The sequence below is a fragment of the Mytilus californianus genome, unplaced genomic scaffold (assembly GCF_021869535.1).
Source record: "Mytilus californianus isolate M0D057914Y unplaced genomic scaffold, xbMytCali1.0.p SCAF_4, whole genome shotgun sequence".
In the NCBI taxonomy this organism is placed as follows: Eukaryota; Metazoa; Mollusca; class Bivalvia; order Mytilida; family Mytilidae; genus Mytilus; species Mytilus californianus.
In genome coordinates, this window is record NW_026262690.1 from 72,497,447 (window position 1) to 72,514,301 (window position 16,855).

General features: G+C 33.6%; 1 protein-coding gene across 1 annotated transcript; it reads left to right on the plus strand.

The window, feature by feature from the left end:
• The first annotated feature begins 8,192 nt into the window (after positions 1-8,192).
• Positions 8,193-15,331, plus strand: LOC127738476 (solute carrier family 46 member 3-like). The gene is made up of 5 exons (XM_052249748.1): positions 8,193-8,366; positions 8,759-9,894; positions 10,666-10,749; positions 11,560-11,716; positions 15,044-15,331. The coding sequence occupies exons 2-5, from the start codon at positions 8,772-8,774 to the stop codon at positions 15,111-15,113; spliced, it is 1,434 nt and encodes a 477-aa protein (XP_052105708.1). The 5' UTR covers positions 8,193-8,366; positions 8,759-8,771; the 3' UTR covers positions 15,114-15,331.
• Positions 15,332-16,855: the final 1,524 nt, after the last annotated feature.

The window sequence follows — 16,855 nt, forward strand, 5'->3', positions numbered from 1 at the left end:
AATTCAATTCATATAACCAATTTCAAGTTCTTCGACTACATTTATTCAGAAACCTATAATATGTCAAATATTTAATTACAATCCAAATTCAGACCTGAATCAAGCTTGAATATTGTGTCCATTTTTGCCCCAACTGTTCAGGGTTGGACCTCTGCAGGCGTATCTAGCTGCGCTCAGCGAAGCAGTTGATTTTGTTTTTTGTCATGACATTGTCGGTTTGTTTTCAATTTATCAGTTTGAATATCCCTTTATTATCATTCACCCGTCTTTTAAAAAGTATTAATTTTACTGCGCTAGATGTGTGCATTTCAGCAATTACCGGGTAGTGATGCGTCTCTGCACCAATGATTGAGGAGGGGCCTCGGTGGCCGAGTGGTCTAAGTAGTTACTACTGTAATCACTAGCCAGTCAACACTGAGGTTGTGAGTTTGAACCCCGCTCGTGCTGGTGCACTCGACTCCAATCTTAATTGACTAGGATTGTCAGTTTTCCTATCAAAGGTCGTGGTTTTCTCCGGGCACTCCGGCTTCCTCCACCAATAAAAACTGGCCGCCACGAAATAGCCCAAAAGCGGTGCTTAAAAGTGGCGTTAAAACACCAAAAATCAAATGATTGAGGCCAAAATATTTGAAATTCACTAACCGAATACAAATGTTGAAGAGCTGATATAATTGAAAACTTAAAAGGATCAAAAGTACAGCCAAACCATAACATGGAATTAGGGCTATGTATATTGAGATGCTTTCTTAATTTTAAATGATCCCAGTTTATTAGATAAATTACCAGTAGGTTTATCTGAACAGCGTCAAGGTTTATCTAGATTTATTGCTTGTTGGTTTATTAATGCAAGCACTATTAATAATTATCTGTCATCTAGATCTGTTTACTGTCTGTTAATATATAATTTTATCTTCTCTGAGATGGACCTTTAGGTGCTCCCATTTCAGATTTGTTGACTAGTGTGCTATCCAAGATGGTTGTCTCTTATTCTATTTTTATGTCCCACCTAGGGGCATTATGTTTTTCGGTCTGTGCGTCCGTTCGTCCGTCTGTCCCGCTTCAGGTTAAAGTTTTTGGTCAAGGTAGTTTTTGATGAAGGTGTAGTCCAATCAACTTGAAACTTAGTACACATGTTCCCTATGATATGATCTTTCTTATTTTAATGCCAAATTAGAGTTTTGACCCCAATTTCATGGTCCACTGAACATAAAAAATGATAGTGCGAGTGGGGCATCCGTGTACTATGGACACATTCTTGTTTAATGATTATATTTTTAATAGATTCTCTCAAACAGATTTGAAACTGAAATAGCAGTGATTACACATATTTTGAATCATAAACTTTGAAAGCTACGTTGTTACGCTTTTTAAAAAAATGTTTTTTTTTTCAAATATGCCTTGAATACCATCTTAATTGGCTACCATACCATTAAAGGGGCACTAGCTGTCAAATTCATGTTCACCGATTTGACTCAAATTCTCATATTAGATTTATAACAATGTAAAACAATCATCCAAATTATAAAAAGTTTTAAATAAACAATTTACAGGGCATGGGCTCGATAATATGTAGCTTCGTTTCGTGTGTATTTTAGTCTAGACGCCATCTAATTAATTATCGAGATGACCCCGAAAACAACCGACAGTCACATGACACGATATAAACATAAATATCAATAGATATATGGACCTCGTGCAAATAGATTTTTCTATGTCTGTTTGATTTTAATCTTAAGGTTAAAAAAAAAAGTGAATTTTCGATTTTACCTGTATAAGAATGATTTTTTGTGGATCGAATCAGTCAATCAAATGATTTACCTTTGTTTCACTTTCAATGTTGACATTCTTTTCTTTTAATAGCCTAATACGCATCAATCATGCAAAATCCATCTCTAGCTAAGGGGTTAAATTGAAGTTCACATGAATACGGATTCCAAGAGGTCGAATTATTCACTTGCAAGTGAATAATTCATCATCGATGATTCTTAGCTTATTTTGACAAAATTGGACCATACTGGCTGCTAATAGCGAATAATTTTTTCACTATTTCACTTTCATTAATGATTGAACAAAAAAAAATCATAATTTAAATTTTTTATGTATCTCGTAGCTAGTGCCCCTTTAAGAACTAGAGGCTTGAAGGAGATTAAGTGTGCATTGTGTATTGTTCGCCTCATATATATAGCCCTTCAAGTGTTTTGGTTCTTATACATCTCTAGCTGATCTTGGATTTCAAATATTCAGCTTTGAGCGTTCCTGATGACGGTAAATCCAGAAAAGTGCTTCAGACGCATGAAACATATAGTGTTTCGTTTTTTACCGCACAAGGTCGATACTGTTGCTGGTGGACTATCAGTCCTGAGGGTATCATCTGCTCAGTAGTGAGTACTTTGGTATTGACATGATTTATAAAAAAAACTTCCTTAAATTGTTAGTTTATAAATTTAGAAATCATTAGGAAACTGAGGTTTGAACTCCCTTTAATAGGCAAAGTTGACTTTAGATGGATTTGGCTATTATTTTAGGTCCTTTTTGGTCATATAGCTCTTCAACTGATATAACTCTTATAAATCCTTGGCTTTCAAATATTCGGCTTTGAGCGTTCCTGATGAATGTAAATCCAGAAAAGCACTTCGGATGCATGATTTATAAAGTTGTTTTCATTTTTGACAGCACTTGGTGGATACAACTGCTGGTGAACTATTGATCTCCAAGGCAATCATCAGCTCAGTAGTCAGTACTTAATTATTGACATGATTTATGACCAACCTTTCTTAAATTGTCTGTTTATAAATTTAAAATTATTAAGAACCTTAGGGTTCAACTCAATCATGCAAAGTAGACCTTGGATGGATTTGACTATGATTTGGCTATTATTTTTAGGTCCTTTTTGGTCATATAGCTCTTGAACTGTTTCGCATCTTATACACCCTTGGCTTTGAAATATTCGGCTCTGGGCGTTCCCAATGAAGGTAAATGTCATCAAAAATGTATATATATAATATAGGCATAATATGCATACCAATTTGTTTCCTCAAGTCAAAATTGTGTTTAAAATTACTTTTGTTAGAATTTGATTAATTCTGTGAATCACATTTTTGCTATGATTTGAATGAAAAAAAGTATCATTTGTGATATCGAAATGATTCTCTGTGTCAAAATCATTGGTTGCCCATTATTTACGAAAACGCCCACCAAAATACATAGTGCTTGGATTTTAGTAAAGCATATATAAACCGAGAACACATCTTAATTAATGGTGTCAAAATTGACGAAAATTGATAACCTATGAATGTTTGCTTTGTATGCATGTGTCTCGACAAACATGGCCGCCATGGCTAAACATAGAACATAGGGGTCAAATGCAATTTTTGGCTTATATCTCAAAAACTAAATCTTTTAGAGCAAATGTGACAGGGGTAAAATTGTTTAATTGGTCAAGATCTATCGGCCCTGAAATTTTCAGACGAATCGAACAACCCATTGTTGGGTTGCTGCCACCAAATTGGTAGTTTTAACAAAATTTTGTAGTTTTTTGTTATTATTTTGAATATTATTATAGATATATATATAAACTGTAAGCAGCAATAATGTTCAGCAAAGTAAGATCTACAAAAAAGTTAATATGACCATAATTGTCAATTGACCCCTTAAGGAGTTATTGCCCTTTAAAGACAATTTTACACAATTTGTTCATCAAGTTTGCTAACATTTAAAAATCTTCTCCTCTGAAATACAGGTGAGCGATTCAGGCTCTTGAGAGCCTCTTGTTATTGGATAGAAATGAAAAATTTACAATAATTTGTGACATAATATTTTTCTCCGATGTTTATATAATGCGCTTACGACTTGAAATCCCGCTTCGTTATATTTCCTACTTGGGCGTAGAGAAGTGATAAGTCCACAGACACTTGTCTCCGCACACCCCCCCCCCCCCCCCCCCCCTTTTTTATACCTCAATAAAAAAATATTTGGAGACAAGTACCTATGGATAAGTAATCGTTCCTGCAACGACTTGGGTATACAAATATGGTTATCCCTGTACTTTTTTGTCCGACAGTATAAAACCCTTGTTAAAGTTAAGCGTTCGTTTTGTGATGCGGAATTTATAAATACACAGCCACGCCAGGTCGGAATGGGACCTTAAATCTGCTGTCTTGTGAAGAGTGAGCGCCACACTCTCCGCACGTTTGACAACCCCACGGTAGGTGTAGTGTCCGGCTTGAGTGATTTGTTCGGGTTTTTTCGAGTGTAACCACGTTTTTTCGAGTGAATATGATCAAAAATGTAAACAAACAGAATTCTTTTCTGGCAAGACGCAAAAAAAAAAGATGTCAGAACCTTATAGTTAATATCATAAAAGGTAAATTAGTATTAGTGATAAAAATTTATTATCAACCCTTCATTATTTTGTTTTAAAAACGTTTAATTTAGCCTTACAATGCTTTATTCCAAACTAAAGGTTAAAGCTATTTTTATACACATACCAATGCAAATGTCAACGGAAATGCTTACATGGAATCTATATATACTTAGATATACAGACACTACACAAAAAGTCTTGTTTTTGCATTGAAAAGTACATTTTGGAGAGTAAATTCCTTTCTTATATGTCCGTGTTTTTTCGAGAGCAGTTCGTGTTTTTTCGAGTGCATCCTTGTTTTATCGAGTGAGAAAACAAAATTCCTAAGGTTTAAAATGTAATATGTAAGTGCATTTACGTTTAAAAAACAATGAAAAGGTTCAAATAAAGTACTTTTCAAAGCACGAAACAATGCAATAAACCAGTTTAATAATGCTGTGTGAACACGTACATTTCATAAAAAGGCATCGTTCATTTGTATTCAGATAATATCATATTCATGTAAGTGTACCGATATGGATTTCATACAGTAAATATTTCGGGAATTGAGACGAACGTACACATAGAGTGTAAAGCGGGTAAATGTGTGGGTTTTTTTTACGGAAAATATATCTAAATGTTTCATTTACTGTTTATGTTGATGATAATTTATCAGTTGATCGTTCTAGAAAATTAATGGAAATCAAGAACAATGTTCAAATGCTCCTACTACCTATAGAGTCTGATCAAGAATATGCTTTACTTGGTCACATAGAAATAAAGCACCGACCGGCAGTAAAACCCTTGGCAAAGTGGGGCGTCCGTTTGGCTGTGCGGGATGTTCAAGTACGCAGCCCCGTCCGGACAGAATGGGGCGCGTAGAGAGTGCAACGCTCACTGCACGTCAAGAACCCTTGCAACAGCTCTTTGAGGGGTCATTAGGTGGCCTTATGCAAGGCAAAATTTCTGTCCATATCCAATATAACCTAATTTTCAGTAGCAGCCTAAATTTCCCGACCTTCAGCCCGAACGTCCTCTGTTACAGGACCTAAATATTGGATTCGTTGTTAATTGGTTCTCGTCTTGAACATGCATGAAATACTTGCCACTCGGCGTTAAGCAACCAACAATCAATCCTTTAAAATTGTCCGTTTATAAATTTTAAAATTATTAACAAACTAAGGTACCAACTCCATCAGGCCAAGTTGACCTGGGATGGATTTGGCTAATTTTTAGGTCCTTGGTCATATAGCTCTTCAAATGTTTCGGATATTCCATTCAATTCAAATGTTACTGTAATATATTTTTTTTATTATTTTTTTTTGGGGGGGGGGCTCTTTCAGTAGAATATTTGGGTTCATATTGAATTTTTCTTATTTTTTACTGCTTATCCTAAGTTTTCTTGCGCCTATGTTTTTTCGTTACTGTAATATATATATATATCAATCATAAAATAGTATTGACGGTAAAAACATAGACAGCATGAAATAAAATTGAAAAGATTATGAGTCCCTCTCCTCGGTTCTAAACACAGTTTTAAAAAGGACCCAGTGATTTCTTATATATCCTAATACTGCAAGGTTATGGTAACTTATGTTTTCAGAACAGAAAGTTATCATTAAATTGAAGAGAGTTTAATTTGATCAACATAGTAATATGTTTTTGTGACTTATTAAGAATAAATAATATTGTCCTCGCTAAATAACAGTTACAAACTAGAAAAATTCAGTTTTAAGTCCAAGATTGTCTTCTTTCTTATTCACATTTACTTAAAAAAAAACCGGACCATTTGTTGAAAAACCCGAACGTTTAAGATGTTGCTCTCGAAAAAACACGGACAATATAAAACACTGAATTGTGAGTGAACTTCACAGAAATGTGCGTCGTTTGTGCTCAAAACATGTATATCATTCAGAATAAGATGAACAGTCACGAATACAACTATTGTTTTCGCGAAATAGCAGTAAATCGATCTGATCGCATGTAATATCACTCGAAAAAAGTGGACCGATTCACTCGAAAAACACGATCTCAGTCGGACACTATACCTACCTTGAACCTTCCGAGACCGAGGTCTATATTCAACATACCCATCTTCCAGTATAGAAGTTCACTAACCGGAAGAAAAATGACGTTAGGAACTTTTAAAATAAATCAAAACGTGCTTTATATGAACATTTAATAATGAGTGTCGTTTTAAATTGTAAATTATTGAAATCTATAATCTATTTGGGTATTTGACATAAAGAAACATTATATTAAAAATAAAGAAACATTTAAAACAATAATATTCAATTTAAAACGTCACTCATTAATGTAATATAACCGGAAGAAGAGTGACGTTAGGAACTTTTAAAATAAATCAAAACGTGCTTTATAGGAACATTAATGAGTGTCGTTTTAAATTGAATATTATTGTTTTGAATGTTTCTTTATTTTTAATATGATGTTTTTCTATGTCAAATACCCAAGTATGTACATCGTCTGTAAAACTGTCCTCAACTTCCTCCGCCAAAAGAAATGACAATCCAAAAATCTGCGTTAACCATTTTCCTCTTTCAGTTGACTTATCTTTGTCCTCATGAGCTAAGCCTAAATTTTGTATTTTTCAAAACCAGGCCTGTCCAAGATGAAAACGACAACCTTTGACTGTAGTATTTGTATACATTCTAACAAAACATTTCAAATTAATTTCAGTTTTTTTTTTGTTAATTATAAGTAAATTTGTTTAACTTCGGAAATTACAATTTGTTTATAAAAAGACAAGGATTTGTTTTTTTATATTTTTTTTAATTAATCCGCGCAAACGTAATGAGTTTTCAACAAGTAAATTTCGCGCAAACGTAATGCATTTTGTCGCGCAAACGTGGATTTTTTCTCTCGCGAAAACGTAGGACGAATACGCGCAAACGTAACGCGCCGCATGTATCTTACACTCAACTACAAAAGAAGCAAATATCTATATTTTACTATGTTTAGCCGGAGGACAATAATCCGATTATTATTACATAAGATTGGACAATAATAGATATATTTTATCAGAACCTTTTGTAATGTTTTAAGATCATTAACTTTGAATGAATGTATAATTGTTTTGTAAACTGTTGCTTGGGCAGTCTTCCCCTAGCTTTCAAATTGTAAACTTGTGTTAATAAATTTGTATATATTGTATACGGTCTTGCGTTTAAAGCAGCCACAGTGTCGATTATAGACCAACATACTGTAATGTAACCCGTACCGAAATTCAAGGGGTAATACAAGCAACAATCAATCAATCAATCAATCTTTCAACGACAGAAATTGTATTAAAGTCAAAATAACATACAAACGCATAGTACGGCATATTGCTCCATGGCACGACATGATTTTTTCCTATCATTATACGAAAGCAGAAAAGCTAAGCAAGATCTGTCTAATTTAAAACTAAATGTGTTTAGCTTTAATGTATAACTAACAAGACTATTTTATTATTTCCGCCATGATTCGAAAACAGAAAATACTTTAAAACGACTTTAAACTAACTTAGATGTGTGTTGTAATTTCAGTAATAAACCGGGGGCAAATAGTTAAAAGTATTAGTCATAATATATCTCGCTTAGCAGTTTGATTGCAAAATTCGAATTGTGAGTATGGGATCATATATATGTCTCTTTTTTCGTTCACATAAATAAACGAAAATTTGAATAAATGCAAAAGAATATGTATGAAGAATTAACGTATTCCCATATTATATGTAAACAAGCGGCTAAGTACCATGTCCATACATGTAAATAGGTATACATGTAGTAATAATCGAACGATTACATATCTTATCATAACCAAACATAGTGAGAGTAAGAGTTTAAATTTATACTATTTCGCCAATTACATTGTACAGGTGATAGATTTTTGAGGATAACAATAGAAAATCGAAGTGGCACATGACCCTGTACATAACATTTTAGATAAACTTGTCGATACCACATCAAAAATGAACAGAACAATTATTTCCCTGTGGATAACGGATGGATTAGAGTCTACTAAGGTAATCTTGATGATTGTTTATACATACATGTATGTAAACATATAGAAAACATACTTTATTATCTTATATATCATTTCTATTACATTTATCGCCAGGCATGATCAGTTTAAGAGCCTTGATAATTGTCGTTAAATCCTCTTTCAAAATAAGAGTTTATTGTCATGAATCAGTAAACAAATAGCCTATACTTACATATATATATATATATATATATATATATATATATATATATATATATACTGTTGGTTCCTGATTATCTACTGGTATTAAAACGGTAACAGCATAAACTGTGTATAACCTTTACTTTAATGGTATGACATGCATTCTAAAGATTGTTCATTGTTTCTAGCAGCTATTATAATTCTCTTTTTTGTTTGTTACCTTACGTATAGATAAATTGGTACAATGGATCCGAGCGTTAATACAGAGAAAACAGACATCATGACCAAGGACACCAAAAACAACGTCCGTAATAACTGGCGACGATTTATTGTCGGTCCTATTATAGTCTTTTACACTTTTGTCTTCCAAGCAATATTTACCATAACATCACAATATGCATTCTATATCCTTCAGAAACAGAAATTTACCAATAGGACAATTGACTATTCTCAAAACAATCAATCAATATGCGTGCAAAATAAAACTTTGGAAATATTTCACGAAATGGAAAAAATTCAGAAAGAGGTTGCGACCTGGAACGTTTACTGCAACTTGGGAACTGGAATACCGTCTTTTGTGGCAGTGATTTTAATAAACTCTTACAGTGACAGAATTGGAAGGAAGAAAGCATTCTTGATTCCGATTTGTGGAACGATAATAAACGCTTCATTCTGCGCAGCTGTTGCTTACTTTGAAATAAGTATTTACTTTATACCGATAACATTATTCCTTGAAGGACTTAGTGGGGCATGGATAGGAATGATACACACTGGATATGCCTATGTAGCCGATATTTCGGAGGCTGGAAGGTCCAGGACACTAGCCATGGCTACACTGGATATTTGTATTGGAGTCGGCATGGTAATGGCTCAATTAGTAGTTGGATACTTGATACACTGGACTGGTTTCTTTATTCCGATGATAACTATAGATGCTTGTCTTGTGGTGTCTTTCGTTTTGGTTCTCATGTTACCAGAAACAGTCCACACTGCACCAAAAGATAAAATAAGCCCCGTGGAGTACGTAAAAAATGTTTTCGAATTTTATGTAAGTCCGGAATTAGCCGGAAAAAGATGGAAATATATTATCTGTGTAACAGTATTTTCATGCTCCATATTAGCATATTTTGGAAGAATATCAGTAGAAACTATATATCAACTGAGTACTCCATTCTGCTGGAACTCGGTTCAGATTGGTTGGTTCGCAGCTCTCAGAAGTTTACTTCAATTTATGATTGGAATGGGTCTAGTAAAACTTTTACAGAAAGGTTTCTCTGATGAAATGATCGGTTTTGTTGGAGCACTGACGTCAGCCGGGTCGTCTGCGTTGGAGGCATTGGCTTACAACGATTGGATGATGTATTTAGGTATGTAGTATACTGAAATATTGTCAGTAACATGCGTTCATGTCTTTTGAATATAAAAACAAGTATTCGAATTAAACGGATAAGTTGGTATGTTGAAACCTAGAAGTGTTTCCTAAGAAATAGTTAACTGAGGCTATGTTATGAATATTAGACACTATATATACAGTAGAACACGAGTGATATAGTTTTTGTTATGTATAATCGGGTCAAAGTCACGTTTATGAACTTTTTACAAGAATTCGAAAAGTGGTAGATATCTACATAATTATGGTTTATTAAAAGTTGTACATCTTTTTCTTTCAAATGTGTCTTAAAGTTATCGTTAAATGTCGAGCACTTATCTGTCTTTTCATATGATTATTTTTTGAAGGAACGAATATAATAATAATGAAAACGGTACCAATATTAATGTGTCGATTATCAACCAAAAAGTCTTTAATGTAAACCACGACTTTTCGAAATAAAATATAGTCATATTTACAAAAAAGTATCAAGTAAAAACATAAAACAAAAGAAATGCATGAGTTTTAATTGCTTAATTTGTCCCAAAACTATAAAGAGGAATCAGATGAGCAATTTGAAGACTTGCAAACAAGTTTAACCAAGCCAGACGTTCGCGTTCGTGTGTATGCATGTTCCCCGACTGGTTTGTTAAAAAAACCCTCTTACAAAGTGGTTTCATAAAAAAAAAAGATAACAAAATGGAATAGATCGAAGTTGCTATACGTGTTTTATTTTTCCTGACAAATATCATATAAATGTATGTTACAGTTCCAGTGGTTGGTACAACAGCTGTCATACCACAGCCAATGATGAGAGGTATAATGTCAAAGATGACGCCCATGGAGAAACAAGGTAAGTCAAAGACAACCTAAGTAACACAAACATAAACGTACCACAATTTTATTTTTTTTTTTACATTTTCACTTTAATATCTGACCGCTGAAGAAAAGCGTGTATTTTATAATCCGTGTACAGATTTAACACGGTCTTCTGGTGTTTTAACAGGAAATCAAACTTATGGTCAGATAAAGATATTTAATTATCTTTACACAAGTGTGTCCTTGTTCATAAACATTATCATCTTTGTGATAAATTGTTTAGTTTAATATATAAAACTGCTTGCTTAAGAAAAGAAAAAGTTTTTTTAGAGTGTCATAGTTAAAATATTAACATTTTTAGTTAAATGTTTCACAAATATAACTTTATATTAAGCATTAAGGATTATTACTTTATAAAAGTAAGGAGATGTGGTATGATTGCCAATGAGACAACTATCCACCAAAGTTCAAAAGAAGTTGATGTAAGTAATTATAGGCAACAGTACGGCCTTCAACAATGAGAAAACTCATACCGTATAGTCGGCTTTAAAAGGACCCGACATGAAAAATTTAAAACAATTCAATTGAGAAAACTAACGACCTAATTTATAACAAAAAAATTTACGAAAAACAAATATGACAGACATGAACCAACGACAACTACTGAACTACAGGCTCCTGACTTGGGACAGGCACATACAGAATGTGGCGGTGTTAAACATGTTTATGAGCTCTCAACCCTTCCCCTAACCTGGGACAGTGGTGTTACAGCACAAACTATAAAAATCAGTTGAAAAGGGCTTAACTCATCAGATCGATACAAATTCTGTAATTATATTTCCAGGTGCCATGTTTGGAGGATTAGCCGCCATGGACATAGCGTTCAGCATGATAGCATCAGTAGCTGCTAACTCTATATATTCCTCTACCTTATCTTTATACAGAGGAATTGTATTCTTTGTCTTATCATCTTACGATGCGATAGGAGCATTTCTGATATTGTAAGTAAAAAGCTTCCTTCTGCCTTGTCTTGATAAACAAATGCTATCTGTCCACTTCAAGATAGGTTCAAATCTTCTGCAGAGTCTTCGAACATATATACATTGAGCTGTAGGAATGAATAAAACAGTGTTTACATTTCTAAAAAAATATTGTTGAAAGAGTATATCTGAATATTTTCGTGTCCAGTTTTTGTTTGCGGTTTTTGTCTTTATATGGTCAGTTAAATCTTCGCGTGTTCTTTTATTGTTCGTTTAACGTTGTTTGAATATTGCCCGTGGTTGTACTTTTCAGCATGTATTCTCAAGTCGTGTTTGGTTCCTAGTACTTTAACAAGATGCTCTACCGAACTCAGTTTCACGTGGAACTGAAAACCAATTACTAACAACAGAAACTCGTATAATCTTGTTATTTCGACAATGAATTAACAATGATGTATTCGATGTAACTCGCTGAATTAAAATCGTTGAAACTGAAATAATCATAAAAGATTCAGTCTTTTCCTGTTGAGGAATTTTAGTTTCATTTTTTTTCTTTTGTAAACCTATATAAAAGATTTAGTGCAATAAGTATGACTAACATGTTTAATTAAAAAAAGCGTAGATAGTGAAAATACTAGTCCGTGCAACGAAACTGCATTTCTAAATAATTTGTACAACGGATTTGTAATAACAACCATGACAATAGCATTTATGGGCGTTTATTTCGTTGTGGGTTATCGTTCGTACCTTCTTTTAACCAAAAATGCGAGCAACTTTGTACTAGGTTAGTCGGTTTGTGTAATTTCTCACACACCTATAACACAATTGAAGCATAAAATGTTCGATGATTTACGAATTTACGAATACAACATTCCCCTCCGACTCATGCCTCTAAAAGCTTAGTCCTAAGACAGTTTAGTTTTAAGTTTTCTGCAGTAATCTTTCAGACACATGTCTATATAAAGCTTATAATTTAAATCATTTTCTTTTAGCTTTGTTCACAAGTTCAAATAATCACTTGAAGATATGAAATGTTGACAACGAAACCGTCAGTCATACGGATAAGGTTACAGTTTCCGACGTTTATTAGGAGGCTGACAAAACTCCACTAGCCCTATGTCAATGCAGAGTAATGGGTCTTTTATTATGCTACATGTTTATCTGACTCTTCAAGTTAAACACATTAACAAAAAATAATCGAAATATAGGACTTTATAACCCACTTCTGAAGTCATGCTAGTGCCAAGGTACATATATAAATAAGTACGTCAAAACAAGTGACAGATCCATGCATTGGAACACCAGTGAAGGTGATACATGGCTGAAAACATATATTGTATTCATAACAACTCTAAATATCAGCACAACAATGTTAAATCTGCAAATTTGCGGAAGCAAATTTGTGTTCTTCCCTCGCCGGGATTCGAACTCAATGTTTTCAGCCATGTATTACCTTCACTTGTGATCAAATGGATGGATCTGTCGTAGAGTTGTCACTTGTTTAGACATACTTATCAAATAATTATTTCTGTGACTGCATCTTACCGTCCTTTACGATAGATAATTTAGCTTATCTGCAATCAATTCCATCTTCATGCCTAATATATCATGTACTGTGCTACAACTTTAGATTCTACTGACGAGGAAAGATAACACTAAGCCACCGAAAGCTGAATTTTTTATCTAGAGCGCTGGACACAGTGTTGTCTCGATATCCCAATAGCATGAGTTCGAATCAGGGCGAGGGAAGAATAATAATTTGCTTCCGCAGATTTAACATTGTTGTGCTGATATTTAGAGTGGTTATATATATATATATATATATATATAAGTCTAAATTGAAAACAACGTTCAAACCTATGATTGCGTTGGATAAAAACCGCAATTTTTATACGTGTGCATGCAAAACAAATTTCTTGGTAGAGGGGTCTAAATACAGCACAAACAACATTTTCCAAAAGACCAAAAAAGTGAAAAAGTATATTCAAACAAAACGCATTTGACTAACAGGTCGAACAACGGGTGTTCTTAAACCCTGCTGACTGCCATTGGCGATTGCCAAATAAACGGATCACAAGATGTAACAAAATGGATCTTTATTATTAATTAAATACCAAACAGAAAACAATAAACTTGCGGAAAAGATGATATACCGCAAACATGAGGTGCAAAAATTTGTACACCATATCCGGATTTCGACAATTAATGTCTCTTCAGTGATGTTAGGAATCGAAACGGTATTTGGAAGGCCATATAATTTACCTCAATTTAGGATAGACTCTTGAATTTTGAAGAGTTGAAATAGGATGAACGGATCATATAAACCCGAAGGCAAATATAATACAAGCCCAAACGAAAAAATATATAGTACACAAACCTGGGATCAAAACGTATAGATGGGCAAAAACATGCACATGAAAACTAATTCACCTTTTCTAGTGCCCATACAAAAAGTTAACAAATAGGGGCACATATGTCAAATGTATTAATTAATATTTGGGGTAAAGGAATTAAAAAAGTTTCAGGTTTATTAATTTTTTGATATTTTTTTTTATGAAGTGCTTCATTAATTAACATACATTACTATGAACCCTCAGTTTATCTGAAATACTAATAAATCTGCCCTTGTCAAACAAAGGTTGGAGATAAACATACAAATACCATCCATTGTCTAATACCACATAGTTGACCTTTAACTGCTTCAGACCAGACTAGGTCAATTAAGAGTAATCAGCTGATAACTTCATTGTGATAACATACATAACTGTTAATGTCCATGATTTTATTGATTGGTTGGTGATTCTACAAAATACGTTTAACCCAGGAAATGTTAATATGTCTGTCTCAGGTGCGGATCCAGCCATTTTTAAAAGGGGGGTTCCCAACCCAGGATAAAGGGGGGTTCCAACCATATGTCCCAATTCAAAAGCATTGATCGTAAAAAAAAGAGGTGTTCCTCAGTTGACAATGTTTTCTCGGGGTAACAATCTGCTCTATCACCCTCTCAGCTATATGTTATTTATATAATGTTCTTATGGTCTATAAATACACCTTAGCGGTTAATTGTCGAATTTCATTTGAGTCATTAGCTCTTGCATATGTGATGTTGACACTTGCAATTGGATATCGGACTATCGGATGGCATGTGATGCATGACAATAGCAGAAGATGGTCACTAGAACAATATATACATCTTTGAGAAATTTGCGATTGTTGGGAATCAACCCATGCTTAAAATGGTCCATTCCTGTTAATAATTTTCTACACTCACCAATCTCTTTATCAAACAATCATGCAAATGATTATGCGTACACTTTACATCACTATATATTTTATTTTACTTTTCAGGATACTTTACATCGGATCATACAGGAACAAAGGCAACGCAGCAGAGAAGGAATATCTCATCTCATCATAAAAGTATATTCTATAGACATTACAAGAAATTTTTGCATAATTATAGTATTGAAGAAAGGATATAGATATGATAATTTTTTTTTTGCCCTGGATGAAATATTACTTATATGTTTTGCTATCATAGCATGTAAACGTTTATCGGACATGATTGCAACTATTAACTTCAACTTAAAATCTGTAATAAAACATTGTTTTGAAAATATTAAAGATAAAATTATATGTTGGAAATATTTTATATGTGGAAGGGATGAGTAAAGTGAAATGTGATCTTCACATAGCATGATATTTTCTTTAGGTTGTCCTTTGGGGATGAAAACATTCATAAAAGAGACGGTACTTTGAAAGCCTCTTGAAATAGCTTACACATCTGGATAATTGATCGATCAATAGATTCCTTGTTTAATAAAAGTCCAGTGGCAAGCATTTCATGCATATTTAGGAAGAGAACAAATTAACACATTAGGTAGGTTGAAAATAAATCGAACATTGGATGAAGGGTCATTGCTATTAGAAAGTGGGTTTTATAGGGATATTTTGTTGGTCTAGAAACCTGCCACCTACAGACCTCTCGGAGAGATTTTACAAGTATTATTTAACATGCAGATTGAGACACTCTTCCTACACAAGGCATCGAAAATGATGTCTATATTTCAAACATGGCTACTTATTTATAAAATCTTCACAGCCAAACAGACTTGGATTTGACAATCATGTGACAGATGATGCATGCAATAGCTATAGCTCTTTAGCATGGGTTTCATTATCGAAATCGAAAAGACAAGGTCATTTAGCATGAGTTTCACTATCAAAATGGAAAAGACAAGGTCATTGTATGATCTTACACAGCCAAATGGACACCCATATTTGGCAAGGTTTTTTTTATCCTGGATTGTCTTGTTTATATTGTTGTGTTGCTGTCACATTAATACATAACTACACATCTTTTATTGTCCTTTTATCAAATTTTTTCCTGGATTGTCTTGTTTATATTATTGTGTTGCTGTCACATTAATACATAACTACACATCTTTTATTGTCCTTTTATCAAATTTATAATGTGTTATTTTCATTTTTTATAGCACTGTGTAGATACATCTGCTGGTGGTCTATCAGCTCAGTAGTCAGTGCTTCAGTACTGTTATGATTTATAACATACCTTTCTTAAATTGTATGTTTACAAATTAAGATATTAATGTTCTGACTCCCTCAGGCAAAGTTAACCTATGGTGGACAAGGTCATGTTTTTCTCTTGACTGTTAATGACGTCTTTACACTAAATCCATTGGATGTTGGATGTGTACTGATTGATATTTTAGTCTTAGATACATGATTTTTTTTTATTTGGTTGTTATTGGCTTTGAACTAGCTGTCAGTAACTGTAAGTACTCTCAGATCTGAATTTAAGTGTTTTTTTGTTGTGGGGGATGTATAAGTACCCGTCCACCTCCATTCTGTGTTTTTGTTAGATGTAACGGTATTTCTATTTGTATCCATCTGATGAGTTGAGCCTTTTTCAACTGATTTTTATAGTTTGTTCTTATGTTGTACTGTTACACCACTCTCCAAGGTTAGGGGAGGGTTGAGCGCTCACAAACATGTTTAACCCCTGCCACATTCTTTATGTGCCTGTCCCAAGTCATGAGCCTGTAGTTCAGTGGTTGTCGTTGGTTCATGTCTGTCATATTTGTTTTTCATAAATTGTTTAGTTATAAATTAGGCCGTTAGTTTTCCCAATTGAATTGT

What these genes read in the sequence shown, in the direction of transcription:
- LOC127738476 (XM_052249748.1), top strand. Translation starts at nt 8,772, where the DNA reads ATGGATCCGAGCGTTAATACAGAGAAAACAGACATCATGACCAAGGAC. An exon ending in CGATTGGATGATGTATTTAG is followed by an intron (nt 9,895 to 10,665) that starts GTATGTAGTATA and finishes TGTATGTTACAG; the next exon opens with TTCCAGTGGTTGGTACAACA. An exon ending in ATAGGAGCATTTCTGATATT is followed by an intron (nt 11,717 to 15,043) that starts GTAAGTAAAAAG and finishes TTTACTTTTCAG; the next exon opens with GATACTTTACATCGGATCAT.